Below are 24171 nucleotides of genomic sequence, written 5' to 3' on the forward strand. Positions count from 1 at the left end.
TCTTTTTAAATATAAGTCAATGTAACATTTAATTCAAAATGAATTACTGATATTTTATTGTTTATGTATAAAATAATATTTGTTTTGCTTAATTCATCGAAAAATGTCTGTTATTATATTATTAAAGCCTATAAAATACTTACTTTTGTATTATAAATATTATTAAAATTAACTTGTTTTGTTTAATATTTGATGGATTATTTATAAATATTAATTTAAATAACGATTCACTCATTCATTCATAGCGCTCATAAAACCTACTGGAGTAAAGAATGTTTTGTTCACGATTTACATTATACATTCAATTTACATTAAGCTATAGAATAGGTACAACATAAAATTAAAGAATAATGGTTAGATTTCAAATACAATGTTAAGGTATGTTGAACAATAAACAAAACCAAATGTAGACGTCGAGTCAGTCAGTCAGAGTCAGTCAGGATTTACCAATAGACTAAGTAGGCCTAGGGCGGCAGATTTAGAGTCCAAATTTGTTATTAATTTACAGAAATAAAAAAAAAACTTATAATTATATGTATACACATTACGTCCATAATCCGTATACTTGTCACTACATAACGGGAAAACCCGATGTAATGAGGACAATAGAACACAAATCATAAATGTTGCAAAAAAAGTAGGGGCGGCAAAAATTGAATAGCCTACTTGCCTACTAGCGGGAGATTTGTAAATCCGCCACTGCGTGGAGTATACCTATACCTTAAAAGTAACTCAGTAGTACTTTAACGACTTTTGAAGCTTCTGTAACGTGTGTCCTGTCAATTCAGTTTTTCAAATATTTCAGTCATAACTCATAGCAGTATGTCAAACACATAGAAACAAAGCATGTTGTTCTAGGTCTTAACCTAGGTTTAACAAGAAAATTACTACTATACTTATCTTCAAAATTTAATTGAGTTTATAATATCAACCTTACCGATAAATCTCATTCATTCGTGTCTCCATCCCACGTGATTTTGGCGAAATAACTGTGTCCTGTCGACACATCTAACAGCCATAAAACTAAGAATTTAATTGAATAGAAACAAATTAAGACGGTTTGAATATTTTTATTAACATAAATGAAACAATGAGGTGAAGTTATCCGTGTAGTTTGCTAAGTTCTTCTGCATTCCGTGCAATGAGAACTGGTACGATACACTTGTAATGTTGTTGAACACGAACTTCATGCTTATGTGACTCTGAAAAAAAAATTAAAATTCAAGTCTGGTAACACAGAAATCAAAGTCAATTGCGTCCGCCATGATGAGAAGCTAAAGGCGGCACTTCACTTGGTCCAACAATAACAGCCTGTAAATTTCCCACTGCTAGGTTAATGCCTCCTCTCCCTTTTGGAAAATATTCCCCTACGCTGTTCCATTGCGAGTTGGTAGAATGCACATGTGGCAGAAATTCTATGATATATCACATGCAGGTTTCCTCACGATATTTTCCTTCACCGCCGAGCACGAGATAAATTATGAACACAAATTATGCACATGAATCAACGGTGCTTGTTTAGGTTTGAATCCGCAATCATAGGTTAAGATGCATGCGTTCAAACCACATAACAGGGCCATCTCGGCTCACTTGGTCCATTTTGATCGAACTAAACATTTGTAATCTTATAAACGTCAAACGTGCGTTTATTTAAACATGATTTCTCTCCTTTGAGATTATTGCTTTGACATTACAAGAATATACATACTCGTAAGTTTAGATAGTCGCTCCTTCACGGATTAACCTATAAATTTTGTTGACAGTTATAGGTTAAGTTGATTTAATTAACGTAAGTGTTATCCACACTGAATACGCAAATAAATATACCAAAATATATTCTTATTTTAAATGGAATCTTCAACAATAACCGTTTCTATTATTTGACTAAAACCCGATGGAAAAATGTATTTGGCATTTGCGTTGTTTACATATTTGTGCAAACAAAGCAAATAACCCTTTAACGCTGAGCTCGATTAATTGATTATGAAACAAGTATTACAAGTGCAGTGTTTACAGATCTATAATAACATATTAATGTTAATTAAATATATATTTTATATAAATTTGTTATCTGTGTAATTATGCATCTGTCATCTCGAGTGACACATATCGCAAAAGCGCGGGAAATTAAAATATATAAAAATATACGTGTTGAAAACGGTGTGTGTGTTCGCAGTGATTTAAAAATAATATTTTTAGATCCAGAAGTAGGAAGTACTTTAAGCTCTAAAATAATTAACTTTAATTTAAAATAGCAATCAATCGAATACAACAGAAAAACATTTAGTCTACAACACAAATAACCATCAATAATCACATTACACCGTAATAATTATATTCGCCATCTCAATGTGTCAGCCACGAATCTCCCGCCTTTTTTTAAGGGAAGCTGTGTGACTTGACGCAGACGTTGCTTGTTTATTCCAACAATATATATTTAATCTGTTACCCTCGTTTTCAGTGATTATATGATGTCTAAAGACAATTAAATCAAACCAAAGGGTCATCTCGAAAATGTGCAGGTACTAGGACATCTTAAAAATATTACTAATGTTTTATTTACATTAAGCGTAGTTAGTAGAGTACTATTTATATTAATAGAAGATCAGAGATGGCCCAGTGGTTAGAACGCGTGCATCTCATATTAGACAAACCCCACTTAATATTCATGTGCTTAATTTGAGGAAACCTGCATGTTTCTAATTTAATAGAAATGTTGCCACATGTGTATTGCATCAACCCGCACTGGAAGAGTGTGGTGGATATATGTTCCAAACCCAGGGAGAAGAGGCCTTAGCCCAGCAGTGGGAAATTAACAGGCTGTTGTTGTAATACTAATCGATGTAAATTGAATAGGCTACTTGACAATGCGAAAAATAAATTATGAATTATTGTAGTCAGTGTATATTATGAGTTTAAAAATGGTTATTCACTAACAAAAGTTGAAAATAATACTTAATTTATTCAAAAATCCATAAATAAAAATGCAAATTTTCAAACGTTTGTCACGTGACACAAAACACTCCTGATTGGCCGGGCTTATGATGAAGTCACTTTCTTGTAAACTTTGCTTTTCTACGATATGTACCACAGATTAAAAAACAGCAAAGTGACGTCACCGACCCCATTGCAGCGCCATATTTTCCAAGTAGCGTTTTTGCGCTCTATTTAAATATGGAATTTTTAATATGATATTTTTCGACAAATTTGTACTAGAAGATAAAAACACAACTTTTACTGGATTCCTTAAATAATATAAAATGGATTTTAAAAACCAGTCAAATAGTCTATTATTATGAATACGTTACCTGTAACATTCCACCTTCAGTTATATAGCCTTTGCTAGACACTCCGTCGTGTCTTACAATGACTTTAAGTTTTGTCAGAATGTACCCAAAGTCCTCGGTCGCGTCGTATCTGTGCTAAAATATGACATCGAATTGTTAAGAACAATATCTTGGTGGTAGGGCTTTGTGCAAGCCCGTCTGATTAGGTACCACCCACTCATCAGTTATTTTACCGCCAAATAACAGTACTCAGTATCGTGTAACTACAGACACAAGGGACATAACATCTTAGTTCCCAAGGTTGGTGGCACATTGACGATGTAAGGAATAGTTAATAATCTTACAGCGTCATTGTCTATGGGTGATGATGACCACTTACCATCAGGTGGCCCATATGCTCATTCGCCAACCTATACCATAAAAAAAAAAGAATATATATGTCAATGTCAATAAAATATCGTAATAATAAACAAATAACATTTTATATTATTCTAGTCGTCGCCCATGGATCCGCTCGCATTTTAGCTGTGTTGATATGTGTTAGGCAAAAGAGGTAGGACTATGTCCTTCCTTGGAGATCATGTTTACTTGACACCTAATTCAATCAAATTCGGTTCATTGGTTCGTGAAAAAGCGACAGACAGACAGACAGAGAGTCGAGATGGCCCAGTGGTTAGAACGCGAGCATCTTAACCGATGATTGCGGGTTCAAACCCAGGCAAGCACCACTGATTCATGTGCTTAATTTGTCTTTATAATTCATCTCGTGCTCAGCGGTGAAGGGAAACATCGTGAGGAAACCTGCATGTGACAAATTTTATAGAAATTCTGCCACATGTGTATTCCATTGGAACAGCGTGGTGGAATATGTTCCAAAAACCTTCTCCTCAAAGGGAGAGGAGGCCTTTTGCCCAGCAGTGGGAATTTACAGGCTGTTGTTGTTGTAGACGTGGAAAGTGTAAAAGTAGTAAGTGTGGAAGTTTTGAAGACCTATGTCATTTGTCGATGGAATGTGACAAGACTCAGAAAGAGAGAAAGTTACTTTTATGTAGTTTAAATGTATATTAATTCAATCTTAGATTTTTTCAAAATATTCTGGCAGATCCTTCGTCAGAATCTGCTAGAATGCTCCTGGAGTTCTACTTAATATAAATTAATATTAAATAATGTCAAAACCAAAGGAAAAGGGTACAATCGGACTGACGTACCTATGCTGGACAAAAGTCCCAAAATAAATAAGATTAAAAAAAACATGAATATAGATTATATTACATCATAAGTAACAACTCTCACGAGATGACTTAGTGTGCGTGATTTGACTAATGTAAGAATAAAGACGACAAAAAGTACAAATTCGATTATGTTTGTTAATGCACGATAATTTAATATGGAGGCGGATTCGTGACCCCACAGATATATAAATTATTTCTTCTTTGAAAAGGCAAAGGTATTCCACTATGCAGCCTTGACATTTAATTGTAAGAATATAACTGTGTTCAGCCTTAGGCAAATCATAGATAAGTAATAATTACAGTTTCAAAAATAATTTATCTGGCATTACATCTTATATCAAAATAATCATCATCACTTGTCAGATACCTTACGTTATTTAATTCCATGTTCCAAGATTTATTTTCTGTACTTAATATATGCTGTAATCGTATAGAATTAAGACATTGTCACATCGTGGTAAAGATAGTTTTTAATAGTATCTCTGATTATCCATTGGTGACTTTGGGTACAAGTAAGGCTTTGTGCAAGTCCGTCTCTATAAGTCAGTGAACAGATATTTTACCTCTAAAAAGTTTGTATTTGTTTTTAGAAACAATTTTTAGTTTGGAGGGTGAGTGAGTAACACTTTAACATCGAGTGGTCCAAACGCCTGTCCTATTATTAATGTGTTTCCGTTAGTCTGTTTATTTTGGAAGTTTATAATCAATAATGGAAATGTGGAAAAAAATCAAAATCAAAATAAACTTTATTCAAGTGGGCTTTTACAAGCACTTTTGAATCGTCATTTAACGATTAAGTGAAGCTACCACCGGTTTGGAAAGATTCCACCGAGAAGAAACGGCAAGAAACTCAGTAGTTACTCTTTTTCAACATTAAAAAAATCATAAAACAGGCATATACAGTCTTGTATTTTACAAATTTAAATCAACTAAGGCGTGGGGCAAAGCACACAATAGTAACGGGATTTCCTGAACAATGGTTTTGATACCTGTTTAACCCACTAAAATACTCTAGAAAAATCATCAAAATTTTCATGTCAAAGAGTACTTAGCAAGTACTCAAGTTTTTGTAAAAACTTTTTATAATAAATAAAAAAAAACTGTTTTTCTGTTGCGAAATTCTCCTTTGCTCCGGATAACATGTAATTCTGTTGGTATAGCAGTTAAAATATTTTCGATCATGTCAGATTTAGTGTGTTATCGGGCTATGAGAGTGAAGAGATCTCTCTTCAGAAGAGACAGCATCTGTGTTTGCGCACACAGTGCATCATAATATTATGTTCGTGAAAGAGCGTCAAACAGACAAACAGACAGTTACTTTCACATTTATCTATAGATTCAATAAATATTTTTTACTCAATGCATATGTATTTATACACGCCACATATAGCAAAATAACATTTTTTTCAATTTTTGTCTGTCCGTCTGTTTGTTCCGGCTAATGTCTGGAACAGCTGGACCGATTTTGACGGTATTTTCACTGGTAGATAACTGATATAATAAGGAGTAACTAAGTTATACTCACAATAATATTTTTTTTGTTAAATTCAATCGCGTACAAGGCAGCGGGCACAGCTAGTAATATTAATATAGAATATAGATGTCCAACTAGGTTTGTCCTAATATTATAATTAACTAAGATTATTCAAACTCAAATTTAATTAACAATACTTACATTTTCCGAAGGATAACTCAGATTGAGAGTTACGTCTTGCGCGGGAAAAGTCCAAGCTCTCGTTCCAAATAGTAGAAAGTCGGATTCTGTAAGTTATCGAAAAGAAAATATAAAAACAAACGGCATTAAATATTTACATTTTACTTTTTTACAAATGTTTTAATGTAATTGATAATTTCCCTTTAGGCTGAAGAAAAAGCACGAATATATACGGTATGTAAATTGTCGTTATTACAATAAATTTATAACGCAATATTGTAAAGTGAATTTATTTTGCTAATATATTTAAAAGGAGACAGAGCATATTTTTATAAACAAAATTAGCAAAAGACATAATATATACATATATATTTCTATTATTTAAAAAAAAAACAACATGTAGAGTCTGGCAGGCAAATTTAGTTCTTTACCAGAGAAATAATAATAAAAAAAGTGATATCAACTCTTCCAGTCATTCGATATTAAAATAAAATTTAACTTACCTCCTTCGATTTCTGCTCGACAGTAATATTTTTGTACAGTCTTAAATAGCGAGCCACTCAATATTTCACCACCACCAATAAAATTGATTTCGTCATCTTTTATCTCCGATAAATACGAAACGTCCTCTTTCAAATCCGTCACTGGCTGACTGGACAAGCACACGCGAAAAAAATAAAAAAGAATTATTATCTTTTTCATAATAACCTCTTTTCATAATAAACCTTTTTTGATGCGTTCGTTTTGTTTTACTGTAGCAAAATAATTTAAACAGACTAAATTATTAACATTTCAGACATAACGAAATTAATGAATGCTAATAATCATATAATTAATTACAGAAACAGACCAATATCGAGTAACGATAATATTTATGCTCTTATCAGATAATAATTAAAAAGAAGTGTCACGTAATAGTGAAGATACGATTAAATTGAGCTATCGTTTGTAATTGAACACATATTGAGTAAGGAAGTCTTACGATTGACTATCATTTGTATTTTGTATCATTATCTTCTAAATAAATCTAATTTAATATCCTGTATTCGTCCTAAAACTATTCAACTGATTGTGGAACTTTGGCAATGTGTTCTGCGAATGCCAGTGGAAACATCGAACTGGATGGTTATTTAAAATCAAAATCATAATATACTTTAATCAAGCAGAGTTTAACAATTTTTGAATCATTAAAAGTCTGACAAAGTGGTAGCTTCACTCAATATAGCTAATTCAGTGAAGCTACCACCGATTCGGAATGTAGATTAGAACTATCAAGAATATCAGTAGTTACTAGTTTTTCGACGTAGAATATTTATTAAGTGGGTGGTCCTACCCAAATGTCTAAGACAATTTCTAGTCCATCAGTCGGACAAACGATGGCTAGTATACCTATCTTGATGTGGCGTGGTGAACCTATTACAGATGCATAAAAATAAATAGATGTACAGTCGGGGTAAGAAAAGGTTCGTCACCTTAAGATCTATTTTCGTATACTCAGTATGAGCGATATTCTGCTTTACCGATTGAGAATTGCGTTGTAATGATTTGATGTTTAGATTCAAAAGGTACTATGAGATTAAGACTTGATAAAGGAATTCATTGAAAACTGACGTAGGTATTCTTACTCTGACTGTTCTTCTTAAAGAGCTAAGTTTTATATAATATTTCGTTTTGTAACAATTATGTTTATTAGTAATTTAAATCAAAACACTGAACTGATAAAACAATTGATAAAAACAGACGGTAAGTGTGGTGTTTGTGGCAATTTATTATTATTATCTAGACACAAAATAATATATAGGTATTTTATATAGATAATACATATACGTTTTACAATATGGCGTTTACATATTCAAATAAAATGTATAAAGCTACATATATACTACTCAATAATAAACAGCCTTGGAAACTAAGATAGTGGTCCTTGTGTATAACCATACACCGACCGACCGACACTGATGAGTCGGCGTGTCGTTACACTGGCTCACTCATCCTTCAAACCGGGACGCAACAGCACTATTTATTGATCACGGTCTACCGTCAAGTATGCTTGCCGTTTATTATTTAACTAACTGAAACGGCTGCTTTTCCCTCGCGAAATTTATAAAACAAAAACAACCAATCCCCGTTTTACTTCTTAGGGGTATAGTGTTTGGTGTTTTGAGAAAATGTCTACCGCCCTTTAAGGAGAACCTCCTACTACTACACCTACAATTTTAATTTGTAGGTGTTATAGTTTCTAAGATTTCTTAATCTTTCTGAGAGACTAATTAATTAATGTATTTAGCGGTATTTCGCTGATGACTACCCGTGAAGTAAGTGTGATGACATTTGATATTAGTTCATTGTGGGACCTTAATAAGGCGTTTATACATTAAAGGCCATAAGCTAGCTTATATGATATATATAGCGTTCTTGGTTCAAACCGCGGTTTGGTCCAATAAATAGTTATGTTTACTATCATGGATGTATCAGTGCCGACTAATTAATTTTACATTCTACCCATTCTATACTTAATTAGACATGAGAATATATATGAATGATTTTTTTATGGTATAGATTGGCGGACGAGCATATGGGCCACCTGATGGTAAGTGGTCACCACCACCCATAGACAATGACGCTGTAAGAAATGTTAACTATTCCTTACATCGTCAATGTGCCACCAACCTTGGGAACTAAGATGTTATGTCCCTTGTGCTTATAGTTGAACTGGCTCACTCACCCTTCAAACCGGAACACAACAATACTGAGTACTGTTATTTGTCGGTAGAATAACTGATGAGTGGGTGCTGCCTACCCAGACGGGCTTGCACAAAGCCCTACCACAAAGTATGAATGTTACCTTATTACTGTAAAAAAATGATGAAGCGTGAGGAATGGAAATATCAATGTTGTTAAGCAGGTATACATTTGAACTGTGATTTCTCTCTTTCAGACATACTTGATTAGCCATTTGAGAGAAGAAGATAGAGAGTTGTTTATAATCCTTCTCTATAGATAAAGCCATAAATCTTAATTTGGATACACGCTGCTAGAAAAAAAACAATCAATAACCATTAAAAACCAAAAATAATTAAAGACTAAATAGCATGTATGTATATGTTATGTAGTATTCTTAATTATGTATATAGGAATGTGACGTCATAGAGTATTCAGCGACACTATCAGTAACTGGCATTCTAACTCTGATTTCTGATGATTGAATGCCTTGTAAATAAAATACAAATCGACACCAACAATGCATACTATGCTAATTCGAATTTTAGTGAAAATCTTTTTCTTGTGACAATTTGCTTAGAATACGTATTAAAAAAATCGTGAATAAATATACAATATTAATAAAATTACAAATTTTATATAACTGTATAAATTAGCGTAATTAGAATCGATTGTTTTCACAATTATCAGCGGAGTGTGCGCATACTCTCGAGTTCGCTTAGTATACATTTTTGGTGTCGAAATATAATTGGCGGTGCCTACCCAGAAGGGCTTGTAAGAAGAAGAAAAAGAGGAAAAAGCTTAAATATTATTCAGAAGTCATCACCTCATCATATGAACTTACTCTCATATGTTTTTCATAACACGCTAAAGAAGTATAACTTTAAAAACATTAAGCTATTCTTTCATTGGTATTTAATTTTTACCGCGTCTTATCTAAATACAAAAGAAACACAACAATTCAATTCGAATTCGGTTTTATTTATATCCTTTTCTTAACAAATTAAAGCTTTTGAACTAATCAAAAAGCCAAACCGGCTCCCACCCTTTGAAAGGGCCTCATTAGAAAAACTCTACTATTGTAATGGGCTGTTCTACGCCGCTTGAAATTAAATTATATAGAGCTGTTAATAAGACAGTTATAAATCAGAATTAATATACTGTTGGAATAGTATATAGTATGTTGGAATAGTGTATAATGTACAAGCAACATCTGCATCATGAAATATACTTTATTGTACACCAAGGAAAGTACATAAAATTTTAAAACAGAAAAAAAAAACAATGTTATAGAGTATACAATCGGCGGCCTTATCGCTAGGAGAGCGATCTCTTCCAGGCAACCGGTTGGCATAGGACATTATAACAAATAACATGTCATACAAATTATCTTTAAAAAAAAATGTTAATGATTTTTGTGGTAGATTGATTGTTATTGTAAATTAAAGATATTTGTTTTAGAGGTTAGCCTACTTTCTAGTTCTGGCTCTAAAAATACATATAATGTATTGTCTTCTTTAATTTCGTCACATTTGCACACTTTTGTCTTATTTATATTTTGTAAGTTTATTAAAAATATTACCTGTATGCTGTAGTAGTTTGATGCCCGACTTAAACCGTGATGGTGAGGGAAAAACTCGGGCTCGACTATTTCCGACAGAGTATAATTTCTGACCCTTCAAATTAGGAATAACACGACTACAATCTTAAACAAATATCATGATGTTATTATAAATATATACATATAACGTTCCTTTCTCTTGACTTTAAAATATTTAAAATAATTGCACATTAGGCAGCATGTTATCTTTAATAAAAAGAAATATAGAAACATCATTTAAGAAGTGGTGTTACCCGTTAACAAAATAGTATGTCAACAGAGCCTGTGAAGAAACGTAATACATTATAAAGGAAGACAAGAATCAGGCGGCTTGTAGATTTTAATTATTAGGCTCAGTTATTAAAATATAATTCAACTTCCATATTCTAATAATGAAGTTCTTGTTGTTTTTTGAATGAATAAAATTTTGATTAATCCGTTCATTCATTCAATATAAGGTGTAAGCTACTCTTAAGAGATCTTCACAATAAAAAAAGTAACACACCATTCAAGTGTTCTCAGCTTCTTGGGGCGATAAATAAAATACTTTAGATGCCCAATTCCGTTCCGATCCAGTAATATTTATTTTTATTATTTTATTATACTTTTTATTGTACTTATGACATTAGCTATAACGCGTCAGAATACGATTCAATATACGTCGCACGTCGTATGTAAGGATTACTTTTATCCTTATGTATTTCGATATTTTTTGGTAAATACAAGTTTTGCGAGAAACTGGACGGAACGGGAGTAAGGTAGTACTAGTAGCAGTAAATAAAGTCAAAATATTTATACAACAGTATAACATACACATACAACTCACACACACACACACTCACACACACGCGCATTAACACACACACACAAACACACACGCGCGCGCGCGCATAAACACACACACACACACACACACACATAAATGCCCACGTACACGCATACACATACATATTAATCCCACATTTGGTTCCTTTTTGGTAATTACTTCTCTTATTATTACCTTTTTATATTGTTTCTTTATTATTGTTGTACCTTAAATATCTTGTATACTTGTACCTAATTCGTGATATGGAAGAGCGCATTTTCCTGGCACCGGCTTTTCATATGCTTAAAAGGAGACTCCAACAACTTTATATTTAAGTACAAACTTCTTAAAGAAAATAAATATTTTTTTATTTTTATTTTTTTTTATGCGTGTTCGTTGCAATAAATAATTGCTAAGCAAAAATAGAGAGGGCGCTGCCCGCAGAGACTACAGTAGTCGATCCGCAAAGAATAAATTTTTAAAATTACATAAATGCGAAATAGTGATTGTTACTGTATGTAAAAGACATATCTATAAATAAATCGTGTGCTGAAACGTTATCTAAACTGAATATTCAAAGGAAGTGAAGAAAAGAAGTGATCATATATGTGACGACAAACATTATAAAAATTGAAATTAAAAGAACAAATTAAAATCGTTATAATTAGTGACCTTTCAAAACAAAAAAAAAATACGGACAAATAATAAACACTAGTGAGAGTGAACTTAACAATAAACTACATCAAACAAATAAATATTTGTTACTTAAAATTAGGAGTTGATAAAAAAATGTTAAAAAATTGAAGGTGGTCAAAAATATCCTGATTGAACTACCTTCAAAGTCACTAATACCGGTTAGATTGGTTTGAAAAATTTCATTGCTTGATGTAATGCTTATTTGGTTTAATGGTCAGGAAGATCGTAAATAGCCGGTTGAACCGAGGTCGATTCCGACCGGCTCTAATATACTGATATATTTTCTAATTTTTATTTATGATATTCAAAACAAAAATTTATTAAAAAGTATCGTTATCCTATTAAGAAAAATGCTTCAGTATAACTAAGATTAAAAATAAAACTAAAAGTTCAGTATAACTAACATAAATATAATTTGAGATCACCGGCCATTAGTAAATTGCCACTACGGACAGAGTGAAGATCTAAGATACATACATATATATTGCCGACTAACTTATCCATTTGCACGTTCCGTTCCGCACACTAATACCACCATGGAGAATGCACAACTCATACAAGACTTGTTTGAAAGAATGAAAATAGAAATGACCAACCAAACTAAAGAAATTGTATCGAAGATGGATGATAAACTTCTACCGTTAATAAGTGAAATAAAAGAACTTAGAGCTGAAAACAATAACTTAAGAGAAAAATTAGCAAATATGGAAAAAATAAAACGAAAAAATAATATTATTATTCATGGTTTAAAAGAAAACGAGGAATCGTCAGTGGAGCTTATGACATCAACCATTGAAAAAATAAAAAAGGATCTGAACATTTCACTGGAGAATAGAGACATCGACGTCATACACAGAATAGGAAAAAAGCAAGAAAAAGCAAGACCCATTCGCATATCTTTTATTAATGGCTGGAAAAAAAATGAATTAATGTTAAATAAAAGGAAATTTAAAGATGGATACATTTCCGAAGATTACCCTAAGGACGTTTTAATGAAAAGGAGGAAACTACAAGCGAAACTGGTTCAAGAAAGGAATAGAGGCAACTTTGCAGTCATAAAGTATGATAAGCTTATTGTGAAAGAAAGTGAAGGTACATCAAGCATTGAAAAGCGTAAAAGACAAGAATCGACCTCACCAAACCTACAACAGCCCAGAAAACAATTCGCAACCTCAAGAATAAAAAAAGCTAATGCGTTTGATGTAATGCGTGGAAGAAGAAACGCTCGATCATCAGTAACCCCATCATCTGAAGACACAATATAGGAACAACAAACAGGCCCTTCTCCTTCTTATCTCCCAGTACGGCTGGTCACCGCGGGAGAGTTAGACCACTACCCTCCAAAGAAGCAAAGGCCGACTATGCACCAGGTGGCAGGTGTCAGCTGTCCGAAACTTTTTTTGAGACAGCAAAAGTCAGAGGCGTTTAGCATTCTTTGGCGGAGGCTTTTACCCGAAAGGGGTCCATACATAAATCATTTACAAGCAACTGATTTATTTTAATATTTAATAACTGATTTATTAATATTGATTTAACTGGAAGAAATATAATTCATTCATTTATTTTAATTTTTGTGTTCAAAAGTTGATTGTGATAAATAATTTTATTATTATTAATTGATTTTAGTATTCAATCGTTAAATTAAATAGTTTATATATATTATTAATTTTACTATTTGATAATGATTTTATGTTCATTAATTAATTTTAATGTTCAACAGTTATTTTTTTTAATAGATGATAGATAGATACTAATCAATTGTATGAGAAATTGTGATAATGAAATATATAATTATTATTCACTCAACTATTGTCATAATGTATTTAAACTTAATTTTTACCACTAATTGAATATTTGTTAAACACTCTTTATATTTATGTATGTATGTGTATGGAATTAATAAAGCTTTATAAAAAAAAAAAAAAAAAAAATAAAAAAAAAAAATAAAAAAAAAATAAAGGATTTTTAGCCATTAGAGATAAACATGAATAAGCATTATTTTAAAAAGAAAGCGACGAAGACTGGTCAGATAAGAATGAAATAATTAACTTATTTTAAATATTTTTAATCTTAAAGCATCTTGAGTAAACGTTGAAAGACATTCTGCCACATGTGTATCTACCACGTGAGATGGATGAATCTAAACACCTAAATAGGCGTGTAGGTTTGTACGAGATCTAGAAAATGCACAGGCTATAAAGTTCATAAATACGGCGTATATAAACTTAAAGTTACTTTCATTATTTATTAAATTTTCATTGAGCTTTTCGTACACCTCACATTATCGCCAGTTACCTCTTTAAGTTTTACGTTAGTCAAGTTTCAAAAAGTCATATACTAGTTGCATTTGCAACATACAGTACACAATATATACTATTTTTTTTACATATCGTCGCTTCGTAGTCATTATGACGCTTTTACCTTTCTTCCTTTGCCTTGACGATAAATATATTAAGTACCTATTATTATTTTAATTGCAATTAATATAGTATGAATTTATTTGCTATAAAAACAAAATAGGCGTTTTTTAAATATTATATATGAAATAGTATAGAATACACATAACCTTATTAGGATTTAAAAATACTAGGTTTTTATTAGATTTATAAATTTAAAATAATAATAATCATCATATTTAACAATCAGCTTCATAAATGGAGTTAAAATATTAAATTAACATACTATTTTTAAGTTACATCTTTCAAATGTACAGTGGGGGAAAGAAAAGGTTCGTCACCCTAAGATCTATTTTCGTGTGCTCAGTACGAGCAATAATCTGACATATTGCGTCGCAATGATTTGATGTTTAGATTCAAAAGGTACTAAGAGTTTAAGACTTGATAAAGGAATTAATTTGAGAACTGACGATGGCTTTCTTACCGAAGGCTTTCTTACTCTGACTGTACTTTAAAATTATGACGACAATGAAATAAAACAAAACACAGATTTTTGATTGTCTTTAAATTTGTTTAACCTGTATAAGTACAAATAATATTATGTGTCTTAAAATACGTTGATTATATAGGTATAAAATAATAACATTATATACAGAAAAGTTATCACTTCAAATCGTAAGCAGTCCCATATCAAATATAGTCTTATCAAATAGAGCACTCTTAGTTGCGATACATATACGTATAAACAATTATTTTCTGTTATTATACATTTATTTTTATGGCATATAATTTAAACTTATTTTAAAGTTAATTTATTTAAATTTCACACCATATATTTCTATAGTAAAATTAAAACCACCAAATAACGCACTTCGTAAATGCACATTAGCGTATGTCAGTCCAACACCACCCAAATCAACTTCAGCTGACCCCCCCTCGTTAGAATTATCTATAATATTTATCGCTGTAATGATATTATCCCTGTCTTCATAATATTTCGGAAAAGCTACATCTTCCGTCCGAACAGACAAAAAAGGGAATTTAACATGTTCACTTTTGTGGATTAACTTGTCATCGATCGATCTCTCACCTTCGAAAACACTTTCAGAATTCACTTTAAAAATAAAGAGAATAAAAAATATAAAAACGTCACTTTTTCCCGCCATTATACTGTCAGATTTATTATTAGTCGTGTTTAATCTGTGCAACTTGTATTTGGCCTCTTTTTTAGTATTTGTTGTTAATTTTTATATTTTGGAAACATGACATTGTCACGTTTATATCAATAGTGTGAAAATTCGTGACTGATAAGTTTCGATAAGATGGATAGATGTTTGCCATAGATGATAATCGCACGATAGAAATATCTTTTTATCTGATAATATTAAATAATAACCTTATTACAGATAAAAATAATTGATAGCTTTCATTATAGAACATGCAAAGGTGAATGAATTAAAATCAAATGTCAGTCTAAATGTAATATTAACTAAAATGTCAAAATGCAGCTTAGAAGTAAGTAGAAGTATTTAACTTGAGTCTTTACAGGAAAACTACCGAAATTTCAAAACATTGCTAGAATGCCGCTAATATGTTTGATTATTTATTGTAAGATAAACTGTCAAAGTAAGAATGCAGAAAAAAAAATTATAGTGATCCTGGCTGATAATTAAAATATGCAGTAAAATAATACAAATCTATAAATTATAGAAAGGGCACGGACAACACGCTTAGACAGATAAGATAATCGGAAATATGTTCTCATTTTTTCTATAATATAATCTGTATGTATTTAGGCTTTAGTAACAAATATTATTGTCTTGAAGTAAAAATACTGTCTATAACTATGAGATAAAAAATGTAATAGAATCAATTTTATTTATTTAAACTTAATTAAATGTTAATATTTTCTGTAGATAAAGTTAGATATTTCTCAGAAGTAATGAAAATTTAAACAGGTTACTCTCCATTGTGATAAGAGAACATAATAGATAACAATATTACCATACTAAATGGGTTAACGCGTTAGAATCTTTTTTACAGCTGGCAACATTAATGTAATCTTAAGTACAAAGTTATCTTGAAAACAATATAGGTGTTATATTATTGGTAATGATTTTATAATAGTATTAACAGAAACATACTCATAGTTCATTTAAAATTGTTCTTTTTTAAAATTTTGTTTCTGATTGTATACATATATATGTGTAGGTAATGCGTTTTGTTATTGTTTTGATTCAAATCGTACGTCCTCATTAATAGTTCTGAGAGAATGTGTGTCAATACGGCATATTTATAAACTTAGTAGGAAGTGTAGGAACACACTTAAAACACGCACACTTACTCACAATAATTATATCTGCATTTATAAAAAAATGTAGTATGTAATTGTGTAACTGGTTACTTAATAAAAAATAACAATAAGCATATTCATAAAATAACCTATCGTCTTAAGTTTGGACGAGAATAATCGAAAATATTCGAATAAAATTTGTGGAAGGATTTAAGTCTTACATTATTTACAAATCATATATGCTCATAGGATTTAAGCCTTGATAAAATTCTAATTACGAAATTGACATTTTTATATTAAATTACAATATTTTTACTACGTATTGAGATTAATCAAGTAATTTAAATACAAGCAACGAGGAAAAGCCAGCGTATACAAAGTCAAACATTGGTTTGAGAGTGCATTACACAAATTAATTGTCCAATGATGCTTATCTCGAGGGAGTAGAGGCGATATTCGGTTAATTTGGCAAATGGCTCAGATACTGACCTCTGTCCAGGCTCCGACCTCGTTGATAAGGTAATGTGTATTAACATATTGAGCTTGGTGTACATGGCGCTAAATATATGTAGTGTTTACTATTAATATTATGTAATTGTAGACTCAGACTTCATTTTAAAAACAAACTTTTGTATCGATAGGTATTCCTACAAATTGTTTTATTTTTTTTGCTAGTTGGTTGTAGGGCTTAGTGCAAACCTTTCGGGTTAGTTAAGTAAAGTACAGCCGGGTAAATTTCCCACTGCTGGGCTAAAGGCCTCCTCTCCCTTTGAGGAGAAGGCTTGGAACATATTCCACCACGCTGTTCCAATGCGTGTTGGTGGAATACACATGTGGCAGAACTTCTATAAAATTTGTCACATGCAGGTTTCCTCATGATGTTCTCCTTCATCGCCGAGCACGAGATGAATTATAAAGACAAATTAAGCACATGAATCGGCGGTGCTTGCCTGGATTTGAACCCGCAATTATCGGCTAAGATGCACGCGTGGGCCATCTCTACTATCGTATCGCCTATTTATCAGATATTCTACTGTCAAACATATACTCAGTATTGTAGTATTCCGGTTTGAATGGTCAGTGAGCCAGTAATTAGAAACATTTTGTTCGTGTGTTTGGGATATCCTTTTCTATGTATGTTTGGTGACTTGGTTTTATTCAATATTGGCAATATGAGTGAGTGTCTTAGACATCTTTAAGTGCTTGTTATGAAATCAGGATGCGACAGATATAGAGTATATCTCTCTCATACGCAATACCGATGCTTATATCATTATTAATATAATTTTATCATAACATTGCAATTTACAAATAGTTAGGAAATTTTTTTTATGATATTTATTTTAATCGATGTCAAGTGTCTTCAGTCTATTCTTATCATTCTGTAGAAATAAAACTTGATTTCATATTGTCAGAAAGATTACAAGATTAGTTTAATTAAAATAAGTTTATGTAATACCTGAAAATATAAAATGAAAAAAATAAATAAAAATTTTAACAAAAAGAAATACCTACTTCAAACAAAAGACTATTTTAAAACTAATAAATATGCACTAAAAGTAATAAAAATAATTACGTATTCAACAAATTTTTTAGAGTCCTCTTAAGTAAAATGAAATGAAAAATATTAGACTAAGTACTTAAAAATCGATTTACGATTATATAATCTAGTTATAGTTATTGTTATATTTGGAGCCGTGCGTGTATTAATTTCTAGCTATGTCAGTTGTTAAATTTAACTACGCATGTAATACAATTATGATGTTGCGATTTGAAATTTGTATGAGTAGTTAAAATCATTAAATTTCAAGACAAAAATAGCCCCAGTAAATAATAACAAAAAATCACAAATTATTTACATAATAATTATATTGAGTATTATAATTTATAATAATAACTATTTATAATTTACTCATTTGTCGACCAGTGCTTATAATTAAAAAAAAAAAGAATTAAAACCTTTTTTGTCGCCATGTAGCCATATCACATTTCGTAAAACTACACCTTACTCATAATATGGCTTCCTCTACTCGCACACTATCTCTCTCTCTCACACGCCGATCTTGTAACACATAAACACGCTATATCATCAAATCAAGTCGTCGCGTCAAGATGTTTCTAAGAATATTCGTAATTTGTGCGTTCGTTACGATTGTGACTTCAAAAAGTGTCATAGTCGGTCAAATAAATGATTACAATGGGGTTGTGAGGAAAGTCCACGAGCAAGCAGTGACGGCTCACTCAATACCACTGATTAAACGGGAACAAGAAGTATATTTCGAATATCCAGTTGGCGATCAGAAGATAAAAGGTATAGCTATAAGGGATCTGGATAGCGGTCTGGCTGAACCTTCAATTACGAGAGGAGGCATAGGATTCTCCTTTGCGAATATCAAATTGAAGAGTGAAAGAGGATCCGGTCTGAACTACCAGATCGACATTTATGCTTAATATGTGTCGTGTTAAAAACTCTTGTGATGTGCCAATAAATTGTTGAATACTCTTTGTTTGAACTCGGTAAGGTCTGGATATGATTAATTGATATATTGTAATTATTAATAAAAAATATTTTAACATCTGATTATTTTTTATTTCTGAATGAATCATAATCATTATTAATATAAATGTGAAAGTTAGATTGTGCTTCAAAAACACTCAATCGTATACAATAATTTCTATAATTATTCAATATTTTTTCGTCGTATATATTTAACATTGAACAATTAAATAAAAATAAAAATTAATTTCTTCTATTTTTATGATATGAAAATACAGATGATTTATAATGATTATAATGATTTATATTTTTTTTCCGTGGAAAGAATGTTACCAGCCTTTGCCTGTTTTTATAATTCATATATAGAACGAAAAAATTTTTAAACATAATCTTTTTAATTTTGTTTTTTGTCTACACAAGTCAAGTATGATTTGATTTGCCGCCTACATTCGTTTATACAAGGACGTATAAATGGAGCGTTAATAACGTTGTTGGTATTGCTACGTCACGTTGAAATCATTTTCCTCATAATTACTCATTGTAAAGAGTCAAATGTTTTATATAAAACATGATATATGTATATGTTAAGTCTTTATTGTTGACATCGCGTCAATCAAGCTGCGCAGTTTGTAGCGTAAATAGGGAAGTAGTAAGTCAAATTTATATCGTTTCAAAGTTGTTTTTTAGAATAGGAGTGACTCAGATGATATATAAAATGATTATGTGGAGATCTTGACTCAAGATTTGCAATTAGGATTTGTTGATTATTTCTTAAAGCGAAATTAGGCACAAGTTCTAATTTCTACGAAGACCAGCCTTCTGCGCGGTGTTACAGTCATGACATGAGTGTATGTAAACACAGATGCACTAAATTCCCTCCCTCTGAGAATTCGGTGGACGCAAAATGCGATATGACAGGAAAGAATTCAGCTACAGGATCACGTGGTTCATATTTTAATTTACCGAGGTGGCGAAGTACAAATTTTCGGAAACATTCAAAATCCGAATTGCTAGTGAGAATTTTTGTACAGAAAAAAAGCGAATAATTATCGACCCAATCTGTGGCGCTATATCTTGTCTGTGACCAAACTTTATCTTAAACTATAAGGATTATAAAAAAATAAAAATAGAACAATGTTTATGAAAACAGCATTATTTTTTAAATATCTACCAATAAATTCCAAATGTAGGTAAGTTCCTAAGTTAACAAATAACAAGGAACTTCAAACACATATTTCGCTGAACAATTCCACGAATTCTATATGAATTTTAGTAAACAAGTAGATTCCGATGAAATGATAATTGCCGCCAGAATACAAATCAACTTTACTCCTTATCGGATATATATGACCTCAGTTCGGGATAATATCTTAAAAATCGATAACAGACAAGGCATATTATATCTTTAATGTTCTGTTTGATCAACTATTAACTAATACTTTTATAATAATAATGACATCGGAGGCATTTGCTTTATATATTGGATTTTGTGGTTGTTCCTTTATTTTATTTGCTTGATTTCATCATAATGGTCCCTAAGGAGAGAAGCTATTAGACTAACGAGGCATTCGTTTCGTTATTATACTTTCAATTTAGTGTAAATAAATGTATTACTTTTTTTAATGATATCGTTAGAAAAACACCAACTGTTTTAAATTTTACTTCCAAGTTATAAAACATAGTCTAAATTAGTTTAATCTCCAATGCGTCATTAATCTTGGAAACTATGTTGGTATGTTTCTTGCACACTGGCTCACTTACCCTTTAAACCGGAACACAATAATACTAATTATTTTTGTTTGGTCAACTAGACGGACATGCACAAAGCCTTAAAACCTTTAAAAAGAAATTGTATATGATAATAAATAAAATATTAGCGGGTTTTCAAAAACTTTAGTAAATTATAAATAAGTATATAATCTTATAGCGTTATAATATTTTACAAGGGCGCATACTAGCAGCCATTATTTATCATATGTTCTCTAAATAAAAAAAAAAATCTTCATAAATAAAACTACAGACACCCTTTTATTATCTAATTTAATTCAAAAACAAAACACTATAACAAACGTTACTATTCGAATTTATTCGTAATTACTTCAAAACATATCCTGACGTCACTTTCCATGGTTATATATAAAGTTATTAGTTTGTATCGCGTAAACTTGAACGAAGAAATTGTAGCCCCGGAAAATACTCGGACTGTCCAATTCGATTTTCACAAACCTCTGTCCAATACCCCCTCCTTTTATATACGCTTCCCCCCATTTGTCCTCCCTCAAATCCAAGACTTTGATGGCATTAATTACTTCGTTTTTCGTGCAGTTCACCGATATAGTTTCCGATCTCACCCATATCGCTGGATTTTCTTGATGCACCTTACTGTAGATTATTTTCGAAGCTGTATCCGGATATCCGAGCAGTAAATCATGGCAACTGCTTTGCACTATTAAAGATATTAAAGTAACAATCAAAATGGTAGACATATTTGATACGTGTTTCAATGCGAATGCTGGCGAAACTAATGTCGAAGATCAAAGTAACGAAGCAGAGGATTTGTTACACAAGGAATTAACAGATACTCGTGAAATTGTTATATTCTATGAATGATTTGTTGTGCTAATAGATATTCATAATTCCACGTATTTGTCAACGTAGGCCTAGATTTATATATATCTCATTTGTGAACATAGTACAGTGTGTGGGTTGTGATTATCTGGTAATAGAAAATAATTTATATTTCCAGTTAAGCTACAATAAACAAACAGACAATAATACCACATCAACTGATATAGATGTAACTCGAAGCATAAATATTATACACATCTGTAGCACCTATTAATTAAATCCTTAGTGTTATAAGGTTTGGTTTATTTTTCTGAAGAAACTGATAGTGCGTTGTGCCCCTTAGATTTTGAACACATTTTATAAATTTTAAACAGTATGACGCTGTTGCATTTTATAAAATTTAGTCGGCACTCCTGCAAATAAAACTGTAAATATTCCAATACTATTCTCAATTTTTCAAATAATCTACAATATTATAAATACCCAAGCAATGTCACGGTATACAATTAACACATTTCAATGTTTACGTTATTTGTAAGTAACATATATTATTTTTACCTGTCGTAATAATAACATCAAAAACATACACATTAGCGTACCGTCAATAACAGTATGATCTCATACTGACAAATCTTCCATGGCTATAAAAGAGATCGATTCTTCTGGAATCATCATTTGAGCATCGCTTTCGTGGCAATCATTATCGTCCATCAAAATGTTAAAAGTATCAATAATACTTCTTATAAATATAGCATCAGTGATTTCAAATGACATTCGCCTGGGAATTATAACGCCACATTCAACGAAGGTGTTAAGTGAAATAAAGGAAGCTGATCCAGCCTTATGGAAGAGAACTGACGATATTGTCGTCAAAGCACCTGAGGGTGAAGTTATAAACGCTGTATTTGTGACTGATTTAAGAGAAAATAAAGATGGAGAAGCTTATATTGAGAGTGGTGCACTTGGTGACAAAACTGTTACGATTGGTCTCAAGAGTCCATCAATATTGAGAGGATACAAGTTCGAAGTGGAAGTGTACTCTATCAATCCAAACTCAAGATACAATATTAAGGGTGGTCTAGCTCAAATTAATTCGGATACTCAATTCGCAAGAAAATTTTAAAATAAATGAATTATGTTTTATGTTCCCTCATTAATGTATTTGAAGTTTTACTTGTTCTAGTATATAATATGCGCTAAGCACTGTCCTAAAGTGGGCACATAATTGACGATTTGACTAATTTTCGTTTGGTTGATATTATTTCCCCTGTTACGAAACTAATGTCTTGAATTGAAAGTGAAAAGAAAACAACTTATTATTTTACACTAGCCGTGTGTGTGTGTAGTACAAAGTTATTGTTTAGTTCGCAATTTTTTTATTCTGTATTAGACAGATTTTGTAATATTAGGTCGTCGGTGGGTGACTCGAAGTGAAGGCGGACTAGTGGCATGCACGAGGATAGCGTGCGGTATTGGACAATATTTGGACATTGTAGCGTGTCCTTATTATTATTCTATAAATATAAAATTGAAGTAGCTTAAGGTACTCCTTATTACATAAGCTATGCAGTGAAAGTTCCGTCATCGATCTAGCTTCAGATATTAGCCGGAACAGACAAAATCTGAAAAAAAAAATTTTAGTTTATGTACCACATAAAAATTGATGAATTTTAGTAAAATGCAGTTATTTTAATATGCAGACGCTCCAATTTTATTATATACATAGAAGATATAGAAAACATTTGTTCTTAAACGCCCATGTAACAATAATAATTAAATAATGCTAAAACTTAAAATTACCTAAAAATATCTGTCATTATTAACATTAAACCTTCTGGAATTTCTATAAAGTTATTCGTTTTCGTTGTCGCTTAATTTCCACTTGTTCTATCAGTTACTCCATCTAATTTCCGAAATTACATCTTTAAAAGACGCGCTAAAGTTTATTTTGACTATGAACATTTCAATGTTAAAACATATTCGGTAAGGTCACGTGAGGTCAAAGAGATGAATCGATGAATTTAACAATTGGTATACGTAGAGGAAATGTTTGTAAGAAAAACATGTGAAGAATTATGATAAGGTATTTGTGGTAATTTACTCTTTAAATAAGGATGTATTGAAATACCTAACATCCTTCTCCATATATACTATCAATATACATATGAATCTTTGAATGATTCAATACAATAGTCTATAAATGCCTTTAAACGAGCGGAGCGAGGTCTTATACGCCTCGTATGAGTCGCCCTTGCGGTGCGGCTAAGAAAACCATAGATTTCTTCGTCGTGCGGAGGCCGTAACATCTATTTCATGTATTGTAAAAAAGTGATAACTATTAAAACCAAAAGGGAAAAACTCAGTGCTTACCCCACAAAAATAAACAATAGAATATAATTTCCGCGCGAGATCCAACAATTTC

The 24171-nt window shown here is 31.4% G+C and overlaps 2 protein-coding genes across 2 annotated transcripts in view; one reads left to right on the top strand and one right to left on the bottom strand.

The window, feature by feature from the left end:
• LOC124539333 (protein Wnt-5b-like) overlaps nucleotides 1-24171 on the top strand; it is a 63714-nt gene that overhangs the window by 13733 nt on the left and 25810 nt on the right. The gene's annotated exons all lie outside the window — the stretch shown is intronic.
• LOC124539330 lies at nucleotides 1055-7030 on the bottom strand. The gene is made up of 4 exons (XM_047116693.1): nucleotides 6677-7030; nucleotides 6195-6280; nucleotides 3309-3422; nucleotides 1055-1202 (listed from the first exon to the last, which is right to left on the bottom strand). Exons 1-4 carry the CDS (start codon nucleotides 6873-6875, stop codon nucleotides 1074-1076), a joined length of 528 nt encoding a protein of 175 aa, XP_046972649.1. The 5' UTR covers nucleotides 6876-7030; the 3' UTR covers nucleotides 1055-1073.

This window comes from Vanessa cardui, chromosome 22 (genome assembly GCF_905220365.1).
Source record: "Vanessa cardui chromosome 22, ilVanCard2.1, whole genome shotgun sequence".
NCBI lineage: Eukaryota > Metazoa > Arthropoda > Insecta > Lepidoptera > Nymphalidae > Vanessa > Vanessa cardui.

Coding starts and splice junctions, on each gene's coding strand:
- LOC124539330 (XM_047116693.1), bottom strand. CDS start 6,875: ATGAAAAAGATAATAATTCTTTTTTATTTTTTTCGCGTGTGCTTGTCC. Junction 6,281..6,676: donor TCGAGCAGAAATCGAAGGAG/GTAAGTTAAATT, acceptor GATAACTTACAG/AATCCGACTTTCTACTATTT. Junction 1,203..3,308: donor CTGAAGGTGGAATGTTACAG/GTAACGTATTCA, acceptor TTTTTTTTTCAG/AGTCACATAAGCATGAAGTT.